The 26305-nt window shown below is 45.7% G+C and overlaps 1 protein-coding gene and 1 non-coding gene across 17 annotated transcripts in view; both read left to right on the top strand.

The window, feature by feature from the left end:
* Positions 1-525: 525 nt before the first annotated feature.
* CCDC63 (coiled-coil domain containing 63) overlaps positions 526-26305 on the top strand; it is a 150945-nt gene continuing 125165 nt past the window's right edge. For 10 of the 16 annotated variants that reach the window (XM_081539935.1, XM_081539948.1, XM_081539941.1 and 7 more), the window contains exons 1-8: positions 526-634; positions 5616-5712; positions 6108-6274; positions 9150-9339; positions 19252-19371; positions 20010-20191; positions 21441-21622; positions 22798-23018. In XM_081539935.1, the coding sequence (XP_081396061.1) occupies positions 5704-5712; positions 6108-6274; positions 9150-9339; positions 19252-19371; positions 20010-20191; positions 21441-21622; positions 22798-23018 (1071 nt within the window). In that variant the 5' untranslated portion in view covers positions 526-634; positions 5616-5703. Of the gene's footprint in view, positions 635-3134; positions 3516-5615; positions 5713-5982; positions 6275-9149; positions 9340-19251; positions 19372-20009; positions 20192-21440; positions 21623-22797; positions 23019-26305 lie in introns of those variants that run through there. The other 6 variants (XM_081539947.1, XM_081539940.1, XM_081539945.1 and 3 more) reach the window with 3 other exon arrangements.
* TRNAG-CCC (transfer RNA glycine (anticodon CCC)) lies at positions 20738-20809 on the top strand. Its single transcript has one exon. It is a non-coding gene; the product is annotated as a tRNA-Gly (tRNA).

The following is a 26305-nucleotide window of genomic DNA, read 5'->3' as shown; positions in this document are numbered from 1 at the left end:
CTGGTCATAGGTAAACAGGATCAGACTGGGGTGCCCCATGTTAAGCTCATAGAGGATGAGGGTGGGTTCTCCTGAAGAAAATTGATGGACAAATTCCCCTGCACCTGTGGGTATTTGTTTCCAAAGCAGGAAGATCTGGGTTCCTTTGCGTTTGTGTATGTAAAGTATGCATCCAGTAGGATTGCTGTAAGGACGTCGAATGTGAGGCGGGAGGAGATTCGCGTGAGTAAGAGAGGACATTGGAGCTTGAATGGCAGTGTGAGTGGCCAAGTCACGGAAGGATAGCGGTCATTGAGTCAAGCAGTGCTATGAGGGTTCAATTAGTCTGTAAGGGGTGTCTCCAAGGAGAGTGTCGCTACCCCTTTCGCCCTCCCCGAAAAACCCCTTCCTCTGATCGGCTGTTCTGGTTCTCACTTAAGGGCCCTGCACCCTCCCAGCACCTTCCAGGGGAAAACGTCCGTCTGTGGAAGTCACAAAGGCGCCGTTCCAGGGGTTCGAGAATGCCCGGACCTGGGGCTGGGGGTCGGCGTGGCCCAGCACAGCGGTGCAGCTAGCAGTTCTCCCAGCGCCGTCCGACACGCAGTTGCGGCCGACGTCGGACACGCGGTGGGAGCTGTCTAGCAGGCCGCCGCAGGTGAGTTTCGCTGCGCTTGCAGCCGCGCCTGCTGCTTCACAGCGCCCCCTGCTGGGCAAATCAAATACCTGGTGGCTGCCCCTGGCCCCTGACTTGAGAGGTTTAGCTGCCCCTGAACTTGGAAAATATCCTGGCCCCCCTCAATTAAACGTAAATAAATTACAGTGTGTAAAATAACTCCAAGAAAGCCCAACAAACTTTCACTTTCCCCCTGAAACTATCCCAATTTTTAAAAATTTGTGTTCTGCACTCCACTTAGTGCTGCAAGCATATGTTTTAACATTCCACCAGGTTATGCAGCCTTGACTTAATTTTGGTAGGATCCTTCTCTCTCAGACTTGGCATTTATAATCCATATAGTAGACTGTCCCAGGGGCCTGCAGAACCCTTCGGGGAGTTCAGGATTTTCTTTTAAGGGCATATTGTTAAAATTCAGCAGCAGAGGAGGAGCCTGCCCTCTCTACCTCAGCTAATTAAATATTAGACAATAAAGTCTCCTCCCACTAGGAGACTTCATTCATTCCAATAGTATTTGCTAAGAGCTAATCATGTGCCCAGGATTACAGATACTGTAGTGGGTAGACTGAGGTCCAGGGAGCTGGAGGCACTTTCATGATGCTCCCTGACCCGGACCTCTGGATTTCTTAACACTTTCCACCACATGGGCAGCTTTGACAATCGTCCCAAGAACTGCATACTCAAATTCTTGCTGGCTCCCACATTCACGTTTTAAAACACTGCCTGCTAAGCAGAACTGAAGGCAGGTTGAATTTGTCCCGTGGGCCTCGAGTTTGAGAACCTTGACCAAGAGGGTGGTGTGCCAGGGGCCAGGACACCCTGCAGGGCTCTCTGAAGTCCAAGCAGTGTGAATGAGGGTGGATCTCTTCCCAGTGGGCCCATCCCACAGGGCAGAGGAAGAGAAAGGTCTGTGTTGGTGTCTAGAAGCTGGAGAAAAGCCAGTGTCCCAGGAGGAGCCTGGTTCTGCGTGTGTGTGTGTGTGTGTGTGTGTGTATGTGTATCAGCAAAAAGGTAGAAGTTGTGTGTGTGTGTGTGTGTGTGTGTGTGTGTGTGTATGTGTATCAGCCAAAAGGTAGAAGTTGATGGTCTCCAGTTCTTGGGGGAAAACACACAACACAACCAATTAGCTCAAGGGCAAGATAAACTGATACTTAAAAATCGTGATTCACAGACAAGTTACATTCATCAGGCACCTATTATGTGCTAGGCTCTGTGTGAAGAGCTTTATATACATTATTTTGTACTGAGGATGTGGGTGAGTATCTCCATTCGACAGATGAGGAGACTGAAGATCAGAGAGAGAAATCACATTGTCAGTGAATGTCAGATATCCTTTAGTCATACTTTTAGAAAGGTGCATTACAGATCCACTTAGGATCAAAAGAGTCTTTATATATAGAAAAGTTCCTGGACCATATGAAATCGGAGCTGCACAAAATTCTATAATTTAAAGAGGTCCTAAAGTGAGTATGCTTTGCCCAAATCTTTTCAGTCTAATAAATCCTGCTATAGCCTCTAGTGGAGAAGGAAATGGCAACCCACTCCAGTACTCCTGCCTGGAAAATTCCATGGATGGAGAAGCCTGGTAGGCTACAGTCCATGGGGTTGCAAAGAGTCAGACACGACTGAGTAACTTCACTTTCTTTCTTTCTATAGTTCCTTTTGGAGAAGGAAATGGCAACCCACTCCAGTGTTCTTGCCTGGAGAATCCCATGGACAGAGGGGCCTGGTGGGCTACAGTCTATGGGGTTGCAAAGAGTCGGACACGACTGAGCAACTGACATACACACCCACACACACAGCCTCCAGGCCTACCTTGAGGGCTCTTCCAGAAATAACCAAGCTATAGAACTTTAGTCTTTACTCTACTTCTCTGTCTGTGGAAATTTTCTAGAAGTAGATAATTTCCTTCAGATGTGATTTACCAAAATTCAGTTAGTCTCCAAACCCTCAAGAAACCCCCGAGAACATATTAGGGAAATGTCAAAGGTCCTATAGTCTCAGTCACTACTGTCCTGTCACCCAGCAGCTTGAGAATCATTTTCAAGGTAAGTGGGTCATGTAAGGCAGGAATGCTGTAGGCTGCAATGAAGAAAATACTTGATAAGGTACCTTAAACAGTAGTGACACTTAACTATTTCACTTAACAAGAAGCCAAGAGGTAGGCTGTTCTAAGAATGGGGCAGTGGCAAACAGTGTCAGTGAGGACCTAAATTTCCCCCCATATTTCTTCTTCGCTCTCTTTAGTGTGACAGTGATATTTCTCCTCATGGTCACAGGATGGTTGCTCCAGCACCAACTATCATTCTTTCACAATAATTTCCAAAAGCAAAAGAAAGGAGAATATGGACAAGCTCTTTTTGTCATAAAGGAATAGGAATAGACTTCTCCTGAAGTCTCATTGGCCAGATCTGGGTCACATGCTCATCTTTTGACCAATCATTGACAAAGGGAAATAGGGTTACTAGGATTAGTGGGAACCAGTCATGATTCATCCTCTAGAACTGGGCACATTGAGAAGGGACAAAATCAGAGTCCTGTTAAGAAGAACTTAGGGTGTTCTAAGAGTTATGCTAGCTATAACATGTTATAGCTAGCTTCTATAACAAAGATATTCCCACATTTCATTGGCTTAACATAATAGAAATTAATTTCTTGTTTTGGTAACAGTCCAATGAGGATGTTCACGGTTGGCAGGTGACTTCTTCCACAAGTTGGTTTAGGGGACCTGTCTTGTGGCTCTGCCCGTCTGTGGTTGCACTTCCCATAAATGTCAGAGCGGGGAAGAGAAGATGGAAATGTCACATCCACTTCTTAAAGTCATGGTCTGGAAGGGACACATCTCTCTGCTCACATCCCATGGGTGAGAATTCATAGGCCTGTGTGGATTCAGGAGGAGTTGGGAAGTATAAGCCCTGGTCAGGCAGCTACTGTGGCAACAACTCTTCATGAAGGAGAAGTGGTTGTTGGGAGACAATTACCTCATCTCTTAAAGGCTGATCTTCTTACATACCTGCTTTTAAGGAACATCCTGTCTTTTCCAAACCTCTTGGCTATTCCCAGTGGGTGCTCTGGTCTATACTAGAGCACACACCTGTCTCTGAACACTCCTTTTATTCACTTGCTGCTCAGCCTTTGCCCAGGCAGTTCTCTTTACCCCCAATTTCTTCTCTGCAAGGTGAACTCCTATTAATCCTTCAAAACCCAAATTGAAAATCATCTTCTTTGTGCACTTTTTTGGAGAAGGAAGTGGCACCCCACTCCAGTACTCTTGCCTGGAAAAGACCACGGACGGAGGAGCCTGGCAGGCTACAGTCCATGGGGTCGCAAAGAGTTGGACATGACTGAGCGACTTCACTTTCACTTTTCCCTTTCATGCACTGGAGAAGGAAATGGCAACCCACTCCAGTATTCTTGCCTGGAGAATCCCAGGGACGGAAGCCTGGTGGGCTGCTGTCTGTGGGGTCGCACAGGGTTGGACACAACTGACATGACTTCGCAGAAGCAGCAGCAGTGCACCTTTTCCCACTGTTTTACCTAGGACAGGGTTCATAGCACCTTGAAGGCTGACTTACACCTGAATTCCCTACAATGTTTAGCACATAGTAGCCTCTTAGTTTGTGCGCTAAAGAGATTTAGGTACTTCAGGCATGAGAACTCATTTGGTTGCAAGTGACAGAAAACTCATCTTGGATTACTTTAAGTGAATATGCTGATTCATGTAATTGGACGTGACCCAGAGTATCTTCAGGCTTGGCTATATCCAGGGCCTCAGATGATTCCCCCAAGGTTAAATTTCTCTTGAGTGTGTCTTCTGTCCTCCAAGATAGCTTTATTCTTAGGGTCCCTGAAGAGGCAAGATGGTTGCTAGCCACTCCCAACCTCATTCACATAGGTTAAAGTGCAGCAGGAAACAGAATTTCTCTCTTCCTGAATGTGCAAGCTTAAACTCCACCTTTACTCTGCTTGGGGTCATGGATTTATCACGGAATTGATCACTCAGGCCAGGGCCCTGAGATTATGCAGATTGGCCAGTTCCAATCCGGAAAGGACCAGGAGTGAGGGAGGGTGTGGCTTCCTACTGGAAATTCCAAGTATTGCTACAGGAGACAGAGGAATACTGGATGCCCCGTAAACCCACATAAATATTTTTTATGCTGAACTGTCATCATATGAAAAGACCCATATCACACCATATCATAACAGCTACCATTTACTGAGTTCTTACTTTGTGACTGGTTTAGTGCCTTATATGCTGAACAACCTGAAATGGCTTCTAGAATTTCTCCTATTTTCCAGATGAGGAAACCAAGGCCCAGAAAACTGAAATGACTTGTCGAAAGTTAACAAGTGGCCAAGGAGGAATTTTTGCTGAGATTTGATGTTTGATACAACAATGCTTTAAACCACTGCACTGTAGGACCCTTCAGTGGGTGGCAGAGTTCAGAGTTTCTAGTTTAGGAATTTAGTTCCTGAAGTCTGAAAGTTGGGGTGCAGTGGATCTTACAGCCCCATGGGGTTCATAGGGTTAGCATTGTTCCCACCTCTGAATACCTAATGCCTCTCAGTACCACCGGCTCCTGCTTTTAAAAGCGAGGGGAGGTTGTCCCCACAGCTGAAGCTGGGCTAATTTCGATGTAACCCTATCAGAGGACACACTGCCTTGATGCCATTTTGCCCCTTTTCTTTGGGAACACAGGGAGCAAGAGGGTCACCAACATGCCAGAACCATCTGCCTGGCTCCTAATAATAAATTGTGAGAGGAACAGGTTTCAGGCAAACATTGCTTAAAAAAAAAAACAAAAACTCTTCTCACACCCGGGCAGCCATCTGTCGTGTCCTCCTCTGGTGCCAAACTGTGGGAGGAGGGAGGTCTGCGAGGGGTGGAGAAGGGAGAGGGTGCTGCTGGGTCCGGCACCACCAGCAGGGTGGCTCACAAGTTTTGTTTTCCCACTGTGGACAGGGCATTGCAGAGAGAGAAAGGAGTACTTGCTGGCTTTGACCTCCCTGGGTGCAGTGTTTGAGCAGAGGAAAAGCACAATTCCTTCAAGATGCCAATGGTGGGTAATAATAGCTCCTATGTATAGAGGTTTACTGTGAGGTTAGGTATTGTGCTGTCCACTAAACACATATTAGCTCATGGAATCTTGACAGCAAATCTGTGTGCACCCATTTTATAAATGAAAGACTGGAGACTCAGAGATATTAAGTGACTCACCCAAGGTCACACAGCAAGGCCACCTCTTCAGTATGCAATAATGAGGCCCAGTTTCCTCTCCACCCCAGCAACCCAGGGCAGGTTTTCCATGTAACGCTAAGCAGTTGACATCACACAAGGGTGGTCTTTCAACTCTAGCTCTGCCCCAAGCACCCTTCTTGCCCTCCATCCTTGAGTTGAAATGTGGGCTTTTTAGTCACCTAACCTGTTGCTTAATACCCACCCTGTCTCACCCAGAAGAAGCACAGGAGAAAAGACCCTGAAAGTCTACAGGAACCTTCGGAGAAGACCAAAGAGCAGCTGGCTGAGGAGGAGCTTCGGAAGCTGAGGCAACAGTTCCGGAAGATGGTGAACAGTCGGAAGTCCTTTAACTTCCGCTCCCAGCAAAAGATCATGAACCAACAGTAAGTGATGGTCAGAGAAAATTTGGGGTTTGGTTTCATGGGGCTTGCCTTCTGATGTGGCCTCTGTGGCACGGACCCATTTGGGATAGCTTCAGTGGGGAAAGGAGATATATTCTCAGAGTTCAGGGTGTCTCAGGGACCCCAAGGGAAGCAGAGCACCCATGTTTCAGGGAAGGACCCAAACTAGAAGCCATTTCTGGTTCCTATTTCTTTCAACGCATGGATTTTGTTCTTCCTTCTCTTGAGTCTCAGCTGTGGCTGGTGGGAGATGGCTTCCTCCAATTCTTGAACTACCAAAGGCCACACAGAGAGACTGTCCTTAATCAATTCCAGAATTCTGAGAATCCATCCCAGAATTTTCAGGAGAGGGAGAATCTGATTGTCTCAGCTTGGGTCTGGTGTCTGCTTCTGGCCCAACTGGCTGTGGCCTGGGAGTTGAACTATAGGATGAAAAATAGCTATGGGTATCCTCAGCAGTTCTAGCAATGAAGATGGGGAGTTCCCAGAGAAGGGGAAATCACCCGGCAGTGGATATCCCAAAGGACATTTCCTGCTTGTGTGACCTTTTGGGATCTTCAAGACTGAATATTTGAAATTGAGTTGCCCTAGAAATTATGTATAGTTTTCCTTGGGCAACAGAAAGGTGTTCTCTGGGGTTGAAGAAACAAATGTTAAACAGGCATTCTTAGATTCCGTCCAAGGAAAGGTGATCCTTAACTACATCTATAATGTTTATACAGGCAGTAACTGCCTATTATTAGAAAGAAAATTTGACTGTTAGATGATGTGCAAAGTTCAGAGGCTAGAGGAGTTCTTTAGATTTTCCATGGACTGGCTTACTCAGAGCTGCTGCTAGTCAATATGGGATCACTATGTGAATTAGAAAAAGGCACCCTTTTCTCAAGACTCTTTACTGCCATCTGTTGGAAACATCATTGTTATGTAGAGATTTTGTTAAAACACGACCAACTGTCTCTCAGAAAAGTACAATAAATCGGCAAATCAGTGATATGTTTTCAAGTAGATGGTGCTCCCTTGGGCTGTGCAGTCCACAACCTGCACTTCTGTGCCTGGAGATCTTGATTCACAGCCTGTCCTTGGTGTGGGCATCAGGAAATGCCTACTTCTTGGTGTGTCTTCAGTTTTTCTTGAATCTTTCTTACTCTTCTGCATCCTACTCTACCCTACCCCAGTCCATTTGATCTGGTTTCACTGTGATGAAACTGAAGCGGGGGAGGGGAGTGGAAGAGTAGACATAAACACCCCAAAATAGGAGGAAAACTGGGTTGAGGTAAGTGAGGTAGTTAGGGTACAATAGTTAAGAAAGTGCTTTTCCCCAGTGCTGACCTTGCACCTGTACCACCCTGAGAGTGAAGACCTCCTTAATTTTTGAAGCACCTCACTCCCCTCACTGCAATCCCAGCCGTGCCTAAAGATGGACAAACCTCCTTTTGCTTTTTTCTGACCTCACTACACCCTGAAAGCCTGTCTTTGATGGATTATCCTGCTCTCTTTCTTTTTCCTCTGTACCTTTACAAAGACCCCTCCCGTGAGGGGCTTGAGAGGGGCAGAGAAGTCCCAAGGGCCAGGTTTAGGAGACAAGATGCTCTAGAACTAGGTGTGCTCTCTGGTGGTCCCTAGCAGCATGTGGCCATTTACATTGGTAATTAGTTACAATAAATAAAATTAGAAATTCAGTTCTTCAGTGGCACTAGCCACATTTCAGGTGCTCAGTAGCCACACATGTCTGGTGGATGCTATCAGACAGGACAACTGGAGAACATTTCCATCACTGCAGAATAGTCTACTGGACAGTGTTGCTTTAGAGCAGTAGTGGCTAATGAGCCAAATCTTATTGGCTGCCTGTTTTTATGAAGTTTTATTGGCACATAGCCACACCTATTCATTTTTGTGTTTCATGTGGTTGCTTTGTTGAGTGGGTGCAACAGAGGCGCTCTGGCCCACAAAGCCTAAAATATTTACTCTTTGGCCGTTTATAGAAAAGTCTTTGCAGACCCCTGCCCTTGAATATTCTTTACTGTTCTGAGTGCTTCCAAAACTTTAAAATGCATAGAGGTCATTTGAGGATCTTGTTGTAAAGCAGATTCTGATTCAGTAGGTCCTGTGTTGGGACCTGAAATGCTGCATTTCTCTAAGCTTCCAAAGGGCACTGAGGCAGCAAGTCTGCAAATCGCGCTGACCAGTGGGAATAAGCTGCAAGGTCTTTGCAAGAAATTCGGCCTCTGTGCCATTTCACATTGTTCAGTTGCTGTACAGTCGCCTGAGCCTTCTTTTCTTTTCAAAATCTCCATTTGCCCACGTCCTTGACCCCCTCTCTTCTCCAGAGTAGACAAGGGAGAGAAAGAAGACTCGTGTCAGCCAATTTTATAAATCATTAGCCCCCGAATAGAGGAGCTGGTGGGGGTTAGAGGTTCCTGTGCAGCTCTGTGTTGATGCACAGTCGAAAGATCCTGTCTGATGGGTTTGCCTGTCATTACCAGAGATAATTGGCTGGAAAGCTGGAAAAGAAGGTCTGCAAAGTCAGACAGATGCCAGTGAGCTGCTGGCAAAAGAAAACTTGGGGGCTCCCACCATGTCTAGGTAATGGGTTTTGACAGGCACAGCTGCAAATTGTTCTGAGGAGAAAAAAAAAAAAAAGTACCACTCAGAGAAGGGCACAGAGCGGTGGAAGTTACAGTGAACTGGGTCAGAGGTGATGTAAATTCAGGACCTGGACTAGAGACCTTGGGTGAGTCCCTTCCAACTCGCTGGGTTAGGAAGTACCTAAGTCTCCTTTCAAGGTCAAGGGGCCTGGAGTGTCAGATCCAGGCAAAGCCAGGGGTTCAGGGTTAATCATGCGCTGCTTTCCCAACAGCAAGGAAATAAAGACCCTGCAGGAGGAGCAGGATGAGATCACCCTGCTTTTGAATCTCATCAAGTCCTCCAGGAACCTGGATCTCAATGAGAAAAACTACATGGAACTGCGTTTCCTGCTGCAAACTAAGGAGGACTACGAGGCCCTGATTAAATCAATGAAACTGCTGCTGGCTGAACTGGATGAGAAGGTGTGGTCTTTCTCTTAAAGGGTTAACCAGAACACTGAGCAAAGGGAAGGAGTGGGGTAGGTGTACTCCCCACCATACCCTGCTCCGCTGGCTTTTCTAAACCTGTCTCTACCACCATTGTAACCCCTAATCTCTCAGTTCTATTGATCCATTTCCCCACTGTGGTCTCCAGTGCCTCCCTATTACACTTAGAATAAATGCCTAAATCCTTACTGTATCAGTCAGGAGAGGTTAGGTATGCTGCAGTAACAAACACTCCCTCTCCCCAACTCAGTGGTTTAAAACAACAAAGGTGTCTTTTTCATACATGATTTATGGTCTATTGTGGATTGGCTGCTGCTGCTACTGCTGCTAAGTCACTTCAGTCATGTCCGACTCTGTGCGACTCCATGGACGGCAGCTCACCAGGCTCCACTGTCCCTAGGATTCTCCAGGCAAGAATACTGGAGTGGGTTGCCATTTCCTTCTCCAGTGCATGAAAGGGAAAAGTGAAAGTGAAGTCGCTCAGTCGTGTCCGACTCTTAGCGACCCCATGGACTGTAGCCTACCAGGCTCCTCCATCCATGGGATTTTCCAGGCAAGAGTACTGGAGTGGGGTGCCATTGCCTCTCTCTAGGGGCTCTTAAATCCTCTCATCCTGGGGCCAGGCTGATGGGATAATCCCCATCTTGGACATTGCCATGACTTGTGGTAGAAAAAAATGTGAGATCCTGAGGGTCTCACCCTGGCAATTAAATGCTCCAGTGTGTCACGTCTGCTCATGACCCACTGACTCAAGACAGTCTGCAAAACCCATAAATACCCACTGTGCCCATACCCATCCAAAAATAGTCAACTCTACCCATTCACAAAAGGGCCTAGGAAGTGCAGTCCTCATGGATCCAGAAAACAAAGAGCTAGAGACATTTGCTGGAGAGCATTCATCCCTTACTGTCGTTTGAAAGTCCCTATGTGATCTAGCCCCTGCCTACCCCTGTAGGCTCATCCCATGTTATTCCTTCCTTAAGTCTTGTCACTCCAGCTGCAAAAGACTTTCTCTTTTTCCCCCCAAGTAATGCTGTCTTTTCTCACCTCAGGGCCTTTGCATATGCTGCCCCCAAATGCCTCACCCTAGTTGCTTATTTTTTTCTCAGCCTAAAGGTGACTTTCTCAGGTCTCAGGGAGGCCTTCTCTATGGCTTCTTTCCAGTTTAAAGTATATCCCCCTGGTATTAGGTTCCTGGCCAGGAACAAATAGCACACTCAGTGGGGGTACTCAGAGAAGTAGGGCACTCTGGAACCTGGAGTAAATACCCCCACCTCTCTTGTCCTCTGTGCTCCATCCACACTGACTGCCTTTATGGACCCACACTGCTGTCTCTCATCTCTGCCTTTGCACATGCTGTTCCCTCTGCCTGGAATGCTGGGCCCCATCCTCTCTGCTTGGGAGAGTCTTAGTCATTCTTTGGGTCTCAGCTCAAATGCTGTTTATGCAGGATAGTTGTCCCTTCATTTTTCTCTGCTATGTGCCCCTACTGTGTGTGTCAAAATTATCTTCTAATCTTCCCTCTCCTAGGACTCACCATGCTTCCTGGGTTGTTTCCAATCCTAGACTGTAGGTTCCCTGAGGGCAGGGGCCACTCTGTCTTGGATACCGTCATACCCCTTGTCTGGCACCAAGCAGTGGCTTGATAAACATTGATGAATGAGTGAATGGATGAATATATGAATGTATGAGAAGAACGCAATAAACGTGAACAAAGAGGGAACGTCCCTCGTGGTCCAGTGATTAAGACTTCGCTTTCCAATGCAGAGGGCGCAGGTTCAATCCCTGGTTGGGGAGCTAAAATCCCACATGTCTTGTGGTCAAAAAACCCAAAACATTAAAAAAAAAAACAACACATAATATTGTAGCAAATTCAATAAAGACTTTAAAAATGGTGCACATCAAAAAAAAAAAAAAGCTTTAAAAAGTGAACAAAGAAAAATTGACAAAAGAAACAGGGATGTGGATTCTCAGAAACATTAGAAAAGGCGATTTAGTTTGCTAATCCTCCAAAGAATATGGCACTCACTGCCCAGCACAAAAACCTTCTTGGTCTAATTCCATCCCAGCTCCCAGGATCCCCTCCTGCTATGCCCACCACACAGTGCCCAGAACTTTGTCCTTTCAAGGGATGACTGGAGGCAAGGGTACCACTGGGCCCTGCTTGGCCTCACAGAATAATTAATAAGCTGATGCCTTCGGGCTGGGCATCTCGTGTAGGCAATGCATTTCCCCTTCAGCTACAGGCTTGGGTAATGTCTCCCATTGGGCTAAAGCCTAATTACTTTCAGTATCACAAAAGCAGTGTCTGACATAAAGGTGCCAAAGGGAATATAGCTCTGAATTTAGTCACAAGAGCTGATGCCATAACTTCCTTTGGCAAGGAGCTGGAGCCTGAGGACTCTAGGATTCAGCTCAGGCAGGGGCAGGCAGCCCCTCAGAGCTGCCTGATATATGTGTGGCAGAGGCCACACCTGATATATGGGGGAGGATGCTACCCTCCCATAAATCAAAACAGGTCATTTGTTTTATTTCAGAAGAGAGCTGGAGTGGGTTTGTGTTGAGGATGTTGTATTGTGCATAGAACAGAAAAGGAGACCCAAGTGGAAAAGGAACCTGACTTTACTTGAACCTGACTTTGTCAGCACTGATGAAGCAATTTGGTTTTGCTCTGAGGGAATTTGTGGGGGAGAGAGACAGTGTGTTCCAGCTAAAGTCCAAAATCTGGCTGATGCCAATCATAAGCAGCATTTCTATACCTTGCCAGTTTTGTGTGAGACCCACTGGTTCCCTTGATGTCTGGTCTTCTGAGCCACCATCTTGCTTGAAGAATGTGTTGGGCTGCAAGTAATGCAATTCCTGACTGGAAGAGCTGGGAAATAGAGGTTTGTTTATCTCACATAATAAGATGTCTGACTGGAAATAGGCGATACTACCCACTCCATTGTTCTTGCCTGGAGAATCCTAGGGGCAGGGGAGCCTGGTGGGCTGCCGTCTATGGGGTTGCACAGAGTCAGACACGACTGAAGTGACTTGGCAGCAGCAGCAGCAGCAGGGATGGTTTAGCAGCTCTACAACGATGGATTTTTATTTTTCTCTGTGACTCTCTTGGCCTCATGGTTACAAGATGGCTGCCACAGCTTAGCTGATATAATATTTCATATAATTGCATTCAAAAATATGAAGAATGGATGGGAGTTTTTCCTACATGATATTCTCTTCTTATGAAAGGGAGAATAACTCACAAAATCCCTCCAGCAGATTTTCTCAGATTGGCCAGGGTTAGTGTAAAGGTCCATTCCTTTGCCAATCGCTGATAAAGAGAAATTATGGAATTTCCAGAATTGGTTTGGGGTATACCAGATTATGGGGCAGCAGATTATGGTGCAAGCACCAAGTCTGGTCTGTTTGTTTATGGCCCTTCAGTGAAGAATGGTTTTTACATCTTCAATGTTTACTTTTTAAATGGTTATGTGAGTATCTACATATTCAGTTCAGTTCAGTTCAGTTGCTCAGTCATGTCCGACCCTTCGCGACCCCATGAACGGCAGCATGCCAGGCCTCCCTGTCCATCACCAACTCCCGGAGTTTACCCAAACTCATGTCCATTGAGTTGGTGATGCCATCCAACCATCTCATCCTCTGTCTTCCCCTTTTCCTCCTGCCCTCAATCTTTCCCAGCATCAGAGTCTTTTCAAATGAGTCAGCTCTTCGCATCAGGTGGCCAAAGTATTGGAGTTTCAGCTTCAGCATCAGTCCTTCCAATGAATATTCAGGACTGATTTCCTTTAGGATGGACTGGTTGGATCTCCTTGCAGTCCAAGGGACTCTCAAGAGTCTTCTCCAACACTGCAGTTCAAAAGCCTCAATTCTTTGGCACTCAGCTTTCTTTACAGTCCAACTCTCACATCCATACATGACTACTGGAAAAACCATAGCCTTGACTAGATGGACCTTTGTTGACAAAGTAATGTCTTTGCTTTTTAATATGCTGTCTAGGTTGGTCATTACTTTCCTTCCAAGGAGTAAGCGTCTTTTAATTTCATGGCTGCAGTCACCATCAGCAGTGATTTTGGAGCCCAAAAAAGTAAAGTCTGCCACTGTTTCCACTGTTTCCCTATCTATTTCCCATGAAGTGCTGGGACCAGATGCCATGATCTTAGTTTTCTGAATGTTGAGTTTTAAGCCAACTTTTTCACTCTCCTCTTTCACTTTCATCAAGAGGCTCTTTAGTTCTTCGCTTTCTGCCATAAGGGTGGTGTCATCTGCATATCTGAGGTTATTGATATTTCTCCTGGCAGTTTTGATTCCAGCTTGTGCTTCATCCAGCCCAGCGTTTCTCCTGATGTACTCTGCATTCCCATCACTTCATGGGAAATAGATGGGGAAACAGTGGAAACAGTGTCAGACTTTATTTTTTTGGGCTCCAAAATCACTGCTGTTGGTGATTGCAGCCATGAAATTAAAAGACGCTTACTCCTTGGAAGGAAGGTTATGGCCAACCTAGATAGCATATTTAAAAGCAGAGACATTACTTTGCCAATAAAAGTACGTCTAGTCAAGGCTATGGTTTTTCCAGTGGTCATGTATGGATGTGAGAGTTGGACTGTGAAGAAAGCTGAGCACCGAAGAATTGATGCTTTTGAACTGTGGTGTTAGAGAAGACTCTTGAGAGTCCCTTGGACTGCAAGGAGATCCAATCAATCCATCCTAAAAGAGATCAATCCTGGGTGTTCATTGGAAGGTCAGATGTTGAAGCTGAAACTCCAATACTTTGGGCACCTCATGCGAAGGGTTGACTCATTGGAAAAGACCCTAATGCTGGGTAGGATTGGGGGCGGGAGGAGAAGGGGACAACAGAGGATGAGATGGTTGGATGGCATCACCGACTCAATGGACATGGGTTTGGGTAGACTCCAGGAGTTGGTGATGGACAGAGAGGCCTGGCGTGCTGCAATTCATGGGGTTGCAAAGAGTCGGACATGACTGAGCGACTGAACTGAACTGAACTCTGCATATAAGTTAAATAAGCAGGGTGACAATATACAGCCTTGACATATTCCTTTCCCAATTTGGAACCAGTCTGTTGTTCCATGTCCAGTTCTAACTGTTGCTTCCTGACCTGCATACAGGTTTCTCAAGAGGTAGGTCAGGAGGTCTGGTATTCCCATCTCTTTCAGAATTTTCCACAGTTTATTGGGATCCACACATCAAAGGCTTTGGCATAGTCAATAAAGCAGAAATAGATGTTTTTCTGGAACTCTCTTGCTTTTTCGATGATCCAGGAGATGTTGGCAATTTGATCTCTGGTTCCTCTGACTTTTCTAAAACCAGCTTGAACATCTGGAAGTTCACGGTTCACGTATTGCTGAAGCCTGGCTTGGAGAATTTTGAGCATTACTTTACTAGCGTGTGAGATGAGTGCAATTGTGCGATAGTTTGAACATTCTTTGGCATTGCCTTTCTTTGGGATTGGAATGAAAACTGACCTTTTCCAGTCCTGTGGCCACTGCTCAGTTTTCCAGATTTGCTGGCATATTGAGTTCAGCACTTTCACAGCATCATCTTTCAGGATTCGAAATAGCTCAACTGGAATTCCATCACCTCCACTAGCTTTGTTCGTAGTGATGCTTTCTAAGGCTCACTTGACTTCACATTCCAGGATGTCTGGCTGTAGGTGAGTGATCACACCATCATGATTGTCTGGGTCGTGAAGATCTTTTTTGTATAGTTCTTCTGTGTATTCTTGCCACCTCTTCTTAATATCTTCTGCTTCTGTTAGGTCCATACCATTTCTGTCCTTTATCGAGCCCATCTTTGCATGAAATGTTCCCTTGGTATCTCTAATTTTCTTGAAAAGATCTCTAGTCTTTCCTATTCTATTGTTTTCCTCTATTTCTTTGCATTGATCACTGAGAAAAGCTTTCTTATCTCTCCTTGCTATTCTTTGGAACTCTGCATTCAAATGGGTGTATCTTTCCTTTTCTCCTTTGCTTTTCACTTCTCTACTTTTTACAGCTATTTGTAAGGCCTCCTCAGACAGCCATTTTGCTTTTTTGCATTTCTTTTTCTTGGGGATGGTCTTGATCCCTGTCTCCTGTACAATGTCATGAACCTCCGTCCATAGTTCATCAGGCACTCTGTCTATCAGATCTAGTCCCTTAAATCTATTTCTCAATTCCACTGTATAACCATAAGGGATTTAATTTAGGTCATACCTGAATGGTCTAGTGGTTTTCCCCACTTTCTTCAATTTCAGTCTGAATTTGGCAATAAGGAGTTCATGATCTGAGTCACAGTCAGCTCCCGGTCTTGTTTTTGCTAACTATATAGAGCTTCTCCATCTTTGGCTGCAAAGAATATAATCAATCTGATTTCGGTGTTGGCCATCTGGTGATGTCCATGTATAGTCTTCTCTTGTGTTGTTGGAAGAGGGTGTTTGCTATGATCAGTGCGTTCTCTTGGTTTGATCCCTGGGTTGGGAAGATCCCCTGGAGAAAGAAATGGCAACACACTCCACCATTCTTGCCTGGGAAATCCCATGGACAGAGGAGCCTGGTGCGCGACAGTCCATGGTGTTCCAAAGAGTTGGACACGACTTAGTGACTAAAACCAACAGAAAGTATAAAAATAATACAAGCTTCAGGATGGTTGATTCAGCAGCTCAGTTAGGTTATCTACATACTCACATACTCTAAAATGGTTATGTGAATCTCTTGGTCCTTGAAACCTAAAATATTTACTGTTTTGGCCTTCTAGAAAAAGTTTCCCAGCCCCTGGTTTAGATCGATGATGATTTATCCCTTGGGCCTGGAGGCAGAGCCCACCTTCCCTGAGTAAAGTACTGACAATAAGAAAATGTTTTTATCTCATTTAACAGGTAGTAGCAGGCTTCCCTCGTGGCTCGGTTGTAAAGAATGTGCTTGTTAATGCAGGAAACATGGGTTTGATCCCTGGGTTGGGAAGATCCCCTGGAGGAGGAAATGGCAACACACTCCACCATTCTTGCCTGGGAAATCCCATGGACAGAGGAGCCTGGCTGGCTACAATCCATGGGGTTGCAAAGAGTTGGACATGACTTAGTGACTAAAACTAACAGAAAGTATAAAAAATACAAGCTTCAGGATGGTTGATTCAGCTGCTCAGTTAGGTTATCAAAGTATTTGTCCTTTGTGGGCAGGACTGCAGCAGCGATTCCAGGCACCACATCCAGATGGAACAACATCTTCAAGAGAAGACAGACCATCTCTTCCTATGACTCTCTTTTAGGAATAAGGAAACGTTTTCCAGACGTTTCCCTACCAGATGTCCCCTCCAGCTCAGAGACTCCAACTGGTTTGTTGTTGTTGTTCAGTCACTCAGCTGTGTAACTCTTTGCAACCCCATGGACTGCAAGCACGCCAGGCTTCCTGTCCTTCAGTATCTCCCAGAACTTGCTCAAATTCATGTCCACTGAGTTGATGATACCATCCAACCTTCTCATCCTCTGTCTCCCCCTTCTCCTGCCCTCAATCTTTCCTAGCATCAAGGTCTTTTCTATTGTCGGCTCTTTGCATCAGGTGGCCAAAGTATTGGAGCTTCAGCTTCAGCATTAGTCCTTCTAATGAATATTCAGGGTTGATTTCCTTTAGGTTGACTGGTTTGATTTCCTTGCTGTACAAGGGACTCTCAAGAGTCTTCTCCAGCACCACAGTTTGAAAGCATCAGTTCTTCAGCGCTCATCCTTCCTTATGGTCCAGCTCTCACATCCATACACGACTGCTGGAAAAACCATAGCTTTGACTAGACAGACCTTTGTTGGCAAAGTGATGTCTCTGCTTTTGAATATAATGTCTAGATTTTTCATAGCTTTTCTTCCAAAGAGCAAACATCTTAGATAATAGGTCCTACCCTTCATCCATATTTCTTCCTCGGAACATAACTGTGAAGGCTGGTGCTGTGGCAGCCATGTTTTGAGGGAGAAGTCAGGTGAATTATACAGATCTTGTCCTTACATCCTTCAGTTACTGAACTTAAGCCATCAATGTATTATGAGAGAAAGATAAACCATAATTTGTTTAAACCACTATCTAGCCAGGCTTTCTGTAATTTGCTGTTGTGTGTGTTCCTAATTGATACAAGCTGCTACCCCTTAAGGGAGGCTGCTGAGATCTGTGCCCATAAAAGCAGAAGAAGTTCTTCTTGGGAAAACATATTTTTAACAAGTCCTGAGCCTAAATGAACTTAATCATTTTCTAGTCATTGACACTTGAAATTATGAATCACTCAACTGCCAGCACCTCTTTTTAACAGCAAGTATTTTATAATACCTCCTTTACAATCCTGAAGTAAAATTCATAGATGATATAATCCTTTACCCTTCTTCTTTTAAATCAATATGATGCTATAACTATAATATAAAGGAAACATAAAGGAAAAGTATTTATACTAAAATTATATGTATTTCATATGTGCATGTTTTGGCCTGACTTATCCAGAACGGGGCTGGCAAATTGCTCCACAGAGGGCCTGATAGTAAATATTTTGGCTTTACAAGCCATGTGGTTTGTGTTGCAGCTATTCCATTCTGCCTTCATAGCCTGAAAGCAGCCATAGACAATGCAAAGAATGGGCATGGCTCTGTGCCAGTAAGACTTTATGAGAACAGGCAGTGGGCCAGATTCCACACTGCAGACTGATTTGGGCTTGTTGTATCCACAACTCAAAGAAGATGATCCATGGGAATTCCCTGGCCGTCCAGTGGTTAGGAGTTGCTGTGTTCACTGCAGTGGCCCAGGTTCAATCCATGGTCAGGGAACTAAGAGGCCCGCAAGCCTCATAGCATGGCCAAACAAAAACCACAAGATGACCCAGGTTGTGCTGGTGTCAAGATTTCCAAAATGATGGCCAACCCTTGGTTAAGTTCCAGACAAATCAATGAACATTCCCTTGATTTATACAGTGACTCCATTCCTGGATACTTGTCTATTAAAACTGAATGAAAGGACTTCCCTGGTGATCCAGTGGTAAAGAATACACGTGCCAATGCAGGAGACGTGGGCTTGACCTCTGGCTGGAATAGATCCCACATGCTTTGGAGCAGCTAAGCCCATGCTCCTCAACTATTGAGCCTGTCCTCTAGAGCCCAGGAGCCACAACTACTGAAGCATGTGCACTCTAGAGCCTGTGCTCTGCAGCAACAGAAGTCACAGCAATGAGAAGCCCGTGCACCGCAACTAGAGAGTGGCCCCTGCTTTCCGCAACTAGAGAAAGCCCATGCACAGCAACAAAGACCTAGCACACCAAAAATTAAAAAAAAGAGAGAGAGAATAAAAAATGCTGTGTGTATATATGTAGAAGACATTTTGATTCTAGTTACAGAAGATTATAAAGAGGATTTTCACCTGCTTGACATCCAAGGGGCACTGGACAGTCACAAGGAATGGGGGTCAATTTTTGAATGTCTGGTGCTGTCTTAAACGTTGCAGGGTGTGTGACACCTCATGATCTACTTGTTAAGGGTTGCTAGCATCCCCATTATTGTAAGAGTCAGAAAAAGAAACAAGCAAAAAACCCACCAACCAAATAAAAACAAGGTTACAGAAGGCTTCTTGGGGGATCAATGCCATTTCTCCAGGAAAATAGTGGCTTTAGGGTCAGGTGAAATTTTTGCCCATATGTGAGTGAAATTTACACACACAAGTGAGAATAAAAACTCTTAGTTGCTCATTTTGTCCCAAACTGACTAAGATTAAGTTGAGTCCACACCCAAGGGAGAAATTAAAATTCTATTCATAGGAAAAGAAATAACATGGTAGTTTTTGTTTTAGCATTCTTGAGTTAGTGAACTGTTGCATTTGTCCCCATACAGATGTCAACACAGCTGGGTTTTCCCTCTCTTTTTTTCAGATTGTTCAGATGGAGAAAAAAATTGTAAACCAAAGACAGATCTTCACAAAAATACAGGAGGCCAATAACCCCCGGAAACTGCAAAAACAGATCCACATTTTGGAAACCCGTTTGAATCTTGTACGTAAGGTGTCTTCTGGGGGAATTATCTGGCCATCCAATGGTTAGGACTCCCTGCTTCCATTGCAGGGGGCACAGGTTTGATCCCTGGTTGAGAAACTAAGGGGTTTCCCTATGGTTCAGTGGTAAAGAATCCACCTGTAGTGCAGGAGACATGCGTTCGATCCCTAGGTCAGGAAGATCCCCTAGAGAAGTAAGTTGCAACCCACCCCAGTATTTCCCAGTATTCTTGCCTGGGAAATCCCATGGACAGAGGAGCCTGGTGGACAGCAGTCCATAAGGCTGCACAGAGTCGGACACAACTGAGCAAGCGTGCATGATTGCATCTGGAACATATGGGGAACTAAGATCCCACATAGTGCAACGAGGCCAAACAAAATCTCTGCAGACAGCTCTCCCTCCCTTTGGAGAAGGGAAGAATGATGTCTGTGAAGCCATTAGCAGGCATACATTTCATTGGTTGAGTCAGGAGAAGGTGAACGATGGTGTACACACAGGCCAGGCAGCACTCCAACCATGGTTCTGTGGGTCTGGGGTGGGAGGTGAGGGGAAGACCCTTCAACGCTCTGGCTGCCTTCTGGAAGCTTGTCTCATGCCCCAGGAGTGAGCCTTGTTTTGAAGTGCAGCCCTCCTTGCAGGTCACTGTATACTTTGACCAGATGCTGACCACCAATGCGAAGCTCCGGAAGGACATCGAGGACCTGAGGTATGAGAAGGCTGCTTATGACAACGTCTACCAGCATCTTCATCGGCGCCTGTCGATGCAGAAGAAAACAATGAATGTGGCCATTGAGCAATCTGCACAGGCCTACGAGCAGAGGTATGCTGGGGGAGAGGCCCCTGGGGGCAGAGATGTCTCAGCCACCTGTTGGGCTTCTTACTCTGGGCCTCCTCTACCCCCTGTGCTTATGTGCTGAGGAACCTGAAACCATCATCATCATGACTCTGAGCACTGGTTGTGTGTCTGCCAAGCATGATGCTAGATGCTCTGGGTAGTATTTCAACCCTCATCACAGCCCTAGGCATTATTATCCCCATTTTACAGGCCAGGAAATGGAGGCTTAGAGATGTCAAAATGCTTACCTGAGATCCAGGTAAGTGGCAGATGTGGTGGAGCTGAGATTTAAACCCCTATTCTGTATCACCTTCCCCAGGTGTCCCTGCCTGTAGTCCTAGGGACCTCTCTCAGTCTGGACTGTTTCCCAGCTTCACCCCTAGAGGGGCAAAAGGCATGCAGTTCACATGTGAAGAGTGCAGGTTTTGGAGCCAGAGAGATCTGAGTTTGAACCCCAGCTCCATCAGCACTAATTTATTGTAGGACTTCTTTGGGTGGAAGTGAGGATTAAATAATATTAGTATAGGGAATTCCCTGGTGGTCCAGTGGCTAAGACTCTGCACTCCCAATGCAGAGAGCCAGGTTCAATCCCTGGTCAAGGAACTAGATCCCATATGCCAAGACTAAGAGTTTGCTTGCTGCAGCTAAGAAGATCCTGCATGCCACAGTGAAGATCGAAGATCCTGCATGGGGCAACTAAGACCTGGTGCAGCCAAAATAAATAAATATTAAAAAATATGAGTATATAAGGGAGTGGCAGGGCATAGTATTATACTTGACAAGTGGTGATGATGATGGTAATAGTGATAATGGTGATGTGTGATGATGCTGATGGTGGTGATGATGCTGGTGGTGATACTGGTGATGGTGACGCTGATGGTGGTGCTGATGGTAGTGGTGATGGTCGTGGTGGTGGCAGTGGTGATGGTGATACTGATGGTAGTGGTGATGGTTGTGGTGGTGGTGGTGGTGATGGTGATGTGATGATGATGATGATAAGGATGGTGACAGAGATGATGATAGAAAATCATTTCCTGAGGGTGGTCTAGAGTTGTGAGCTCCTGTCATTCAGGTGAGGAAGGTGGTTCCTCTACTCCCAGAAATCTCCATGATTAAAAGAAGGGATGATCACTGACCAGGAATGAAGTCTGTCTGGACTGGTAGGGAGAAGGCGGGGAGAAGGAAGGAGCCTCTGGACACTCAGACTCTGTTGTGCTCCCCTCCCCCTACCCAGGCTGGAAGCCATGGCTCGAGTGGCTGCCATGAAGGACCGCCAGCAGAAGGACATCTCTCAGTACAACCTGGAGATCCGAGAGCTGGAGCGTGTCTATGATCATGAAACCAAGCTCAAATCCTTCTTGCTCATCAAGCTGAATGATCGTCTTGAGTTCGAGGAGCAGTCCAAAAAGGAAGAAGGTATCTCCCTCCACTGAATACCTCTTTCTCTCAACTGAAGTTCCCCAAGTCTCCTTGTAGCAAGGTTGCCAAATTTAGCAAATAAAAATACAAGACACCATTAAATTTAAATTGCAGGCCATTTACAAAGAATAAAATTTTAGCCCCATGCAATATTTGAAAGATACTTACACTAAAGAATTATTTGGGGTTTATCGGCAATTGGGACATATTTATACTTTTAAAAATACATTGTTTGCCTGAAATTCAATTTAACTAGATGAGTTGGATTTTATCCGCCATCCCTAACCTACAGGATGTGTCCTCACCTTGTGGCTCTGCTTCCATTATTTAGAGGAGGAACTTGTTTTATTGGAGGTTGCCACAGCCCTATCCATGTTTGGAGATTCTGAAGGAGGACTCACAAGACTCAGCATATCATTGCAAACATGGCTATGATGTAGACACATCACCAAGGAGAAAAGGTGTATGGGGCAAAATCCAGAGGAAACCAGGCACAGGCTTCCCGGATCTTTTCCCGGTGAAGTCACACAGGATATGCTTAATTCCTCCAGCCTCTAATTGTGACAACACATGTGAAGAGTTGTTTACTTGGGGAGCTCATTAGAGACTCGATGCCCAAGATTCTTACTGGGGGCTGGTCGTGTAGGCACTCTCTCCTCAGCACATCCCAAGATTCCAGCCTCCCAGCAGGAAGGCAGGTGTTGGGCATAGGCCGCACTGTCCATACAGTCAGGGCACAGGAGCCACTCTTACCATTTGCAGATGGTTTTATATCAGTGTAGGGAAATGTTCACCATTTAAGTTCCCAGATGAAGGGGAAGGGCCAGCCTTGCAAGCAGACCTTTCTAAGCAGAGCAGTCTCAGGGCTGCTATATTAACTCTCTCCTGAACAGGTTGAAAGATCTGAGCTCCTCAGAGAGCCCCCTGTGTAGCTGCATTTGATTTTTGGTCTTTTAGACCCTTCTGTCCCTTTCTACCTTCTCATTTGCGACTGTGTGGCTAGAACTGTGTTTCTGAGAAACTCCATTCTCACTTTCCCCTTTCTTGTCCTGGGAAAGTCTAGCCCCCTCCCTGGGGCACAGTGATAACGTTATGGAGCTCTTTCCTCTGCCAGGCTCTGCTCTGAATGGCTTTCCTTTCAGACTCACAGTTGCTGGTTCTTCCTTTTCTAGCTCTCAAGGCAAAAAAGTATGGGAAGAAGAGCAAGGGCGAGAGTTTTGAGAGCTACGAGGTGGCTCACCTCCGGCTGCTGAAACTGGCAAAGACTGGGAACCTGAATCAGCTCATCGAGGAGTTTCTGGCCAAGGAAGAGAAGAACTTTGCTCGGTTTACCTATGTCACAGAGCTCAACAACGACATGGAGATGATGCACAAGAAGATCGAGAGAATCCAGGTCGGGGCACCGCTCCTTTCCCAGGCCAGGGGCCCACCCACTCCCACAGCAGCCTTCCCCAAAGCAGGTTCCTCAGAACATTCTTTGAGCTGCCCTGCAGAAAAAAGGGACTTCAAGTCAAAAAAAGTTTGGGAAATACTATATTCCCCCAGTGTTCTCCCCTCTACATTTTAACCTTGCTGAAATTGGTATTTGTCTTTCAGTTGATACATACACTTAATAGGTTCATGTCCCCTCACCCCCAATAAGTGACATTTAAAATCCATGATATGTCTTATAATCCAGAGTTTAGTAAACTATAGCCACAGCCAGATATGGCCTGTTTTTGCACAGCCCAAGAGCTGAGAATGGATTTTACATTTTTAAAGGGTTGTAAGGAAAAAAAATATGCAAGACAGACCATATGTGGCTTACAAAACCCAAAATATTGACTGTGTGGCTCTTTGCCTTAAAAGCTGGCTGACCCCTGTCAATGAACAGCTTTGCAGAATTGAGGAGAGATGGTAGGTAAGTTGATCTTGGAGAGAATTGATGTACATGAGCATAGTAAAGGCTCTGATAAGTCCTGCAGTAAAGAAACTATTTACCTTTGTTGAACCTGTGATTTCCCAAACTTGACTCCCTGAGCCGCTTACTCCCCAGAACACACATTAACAGCCTTGGAACTCTCTGCACAGAGAGAGTCTAAACTTAGCATGACACTCCAGTCCCTTCAGAATTTGGCTTCAACCTGCCCCTGCAGGCTCAGTTCTCCTCATGACCCCCAAGGCACTCCCATCAGCTGCCAGTCCCAGCTGCCCCCTGTGTTTCCCTTCTCTGAAACTTCCCTCATGCTGTCGCCGCCCCCCCCCCCCGACTTTTCTTCTGATGCAATACCACTCATTAGTCCTAACAAATGTCACCTCCTCTGAGAACTCATTACTCTTCCCTCTGAGGTCCCTGTGCTGGGTGGGAACCTAGGGGAGCCCTTCCTTTTGCAGTGTCACCAATTTCCTGAATGTGGGGCCACATGCAAGTAGATGGTAGCTAGAAGACATGGGAAAACATTTTAATTTTTTCAAAACGAGTGATGAACTTAATTTTAATGAGGATTAGAAGGAACAGCTTGCAAAGCATTGTGATTCTATAGAGAGGATTCCTTAGGGTGGTAAGTAGTAGTAATGTATATGCATGCTCAGTTGGTCAGTCATGTCCAACTCTTTGCGACCCTGTGGATTATAGCCCGCCAGGCTCTTCTGTCCATGGGATTCTTCAGGCAAGGGGATCTTCCTGATTCAGGGATCGAACCTGCCCCTCTTGAGTGTCCTGCATTGGCAGGTAGATTCTTTACACTGCACCACCTGGGAAGCCCAGGTAGTGATAATCAGTCCAGTTCAGTTCAGTCACTCAGTCGTGTCCGACTCTTTGCGAACCCATGAACCGCAGCACGCTAAGCCATAACAGTAAACAAATAATGATAAGCAAACTACACAAAATTTGGTCAATTTAAAGAAAGCTACTAATAGATAATAATAATAGTACAGGTAACACGTGGAAACAGAGGTGGGCTGTCACAGGAAACAGAAGTCACGCCCAAACTGGGTAAATAGAGGTGAGCTTTTAAAAAAGAGACTGTTTACAAAGGTCTAAAGAAATTAAGGAGGGAATGTGCAGACTAGCATAGCTGAGCTCCAGAATGGGTGAGATGAGGGAGCAGTTTCTGGAACCAGGAGACAGGTATGTGGGGAAGGCTGTCTGTGTGTCTTTCCTGGTGGCAGGTGGCCAAACGAATGACTTGCCAAGAGGGTGGGCCAAATACCCCCAATCTCGCTCTCCTTCCACAGTCCAGCTGGGGTCTGTCTCCCTTTGGGTGGGTGACCCGGAGAGCAAAGGGAAGAGGAGCTTGAATGGAGCTCTGTTTCTCTTCTGGAGGCCAATCTTTCAGAGGACAGGCACCCTAGTGTGTACCCTCTTCGTTCTCAAAGCCCCGGACTGCCCTGCACGCAGCGGGAGGCACCGAGCAGTGGTTCTCCAACAGTAGCTGACCTTGACCTTCCCAGTCACCTTGAGGGCACTCTCCTTTCTTATTCAGCCACATAGCCTGTCTCTGTTGTGAGGACAAGTGTGTCTGAGGAAAGACGGCCAAACTCCCGCCTTCTCTGGGCCTCAGTTTCCCCACCTGTAGAATGACATACTTGGTTGGACTGGAGCAGTAGTTTCCAAGCTTTTGTTTAAAAGCTACTGAAGTTTTTGTTTAAACTAGGGTATGGGGAAACATCAGTATATAAAACAGTTGAAATGGAGTGGTTCTGGATGAAGGGGATGGAGGTGAGATGGGTTACTGGAGGGGGTGTTTGAGACCTTATCTCTTTGCCCTCTTGTGGCACCTCTACCCAAAGTAGGGTTCAGATTTAAGTCAAAAACATCTAGGATTCTAACATCTGACTTCACTCTTACCTAGAGGGCTGGGGTCACAGGTCATAAACTGATGAATGCAGCCTTCATTGTTCTGTTGTTTGACCTCCTTCATACCCAAACTTTAAAATTAGTGAGTTGCCAATATTTAAAAATTAGGCTATTCTACATGAAAATGTGGATTTCTGGTTTCTCTAGGAAAATCAGATCTGACAATTCCAGCCCTCATTCTCACAGGAAGCTGAGTGCACCGCCCCTATAAACTGGTCAGACCACACTCTCCCTCATTTGCTGAGAGGAGCTGGGGTCTCATTTGCTCTGAGGAGACCAAGCCAGTCTCAAGCCAGAGGAGCCCAATTGGCCTCTGAGTGTGCCCCGTCCCATTTAGGCGCTTCGCCACTTCCCTCTGGTGGCCATCTTCAGTATCGCAGGGAAGGTTTTTGAAGGCCAAAGGACACTGGTAATTTGGCAGTGAACAAAATAGTTCATGCTGCTTTATAAACTTTTTTTCTCCACCAGTTTTCCCCAACATCTTCTATGCTTTTCTCCCCTGGTATTTTAAGTAAATTTACATAGTTTTTAAAAACTTTTTATTCCTATGTTCTTTTTAGTGGCTTTTGGAACCCCTAGATGCTCTGTAGTAATAATATCACAAGATGCTTCTAAAAAAAGCAGATTACTCAGGCCCTATCTCATACTTACAAACCTAGATGCTCTGAAAATAAGTCTGGAATATGCATTTAAACTGTATTTTAATTTGAGACCCTTTCCCCCCATGATATAAATGTACCATTATTTACTTAACTAATCCCCAACCGGTAGACATTCAGGTTGTTCCTAAGGGATAGCCTTGAGTGGCCACCTTTGCCCACGTGTCCTACTATTTCCTTGGG

The sequence above is a fragment of the Giraffa tippelskirchi genome, chromosome 11, assembly GCF_054371585.1.
Source record: "Giraffa tippelskirchi isolate mGirTip1 chromosome 11, T2T-mGirTip1v1.2.pri, whole genome shotgun sequence".
In the NCBI taxonomy this organism is placed as follows: domain Eukaryota; kingdom Metazoa; phylum Chordata; class Mammalia; order Artiodactyla; family Giraffidae; genus Giraffa; species Giraffa tippelskirchi.
Note: the sequence above shows the minus strand (reverse complement) of the source record. Positions and strands in the feature narration are given on the sequence as shown.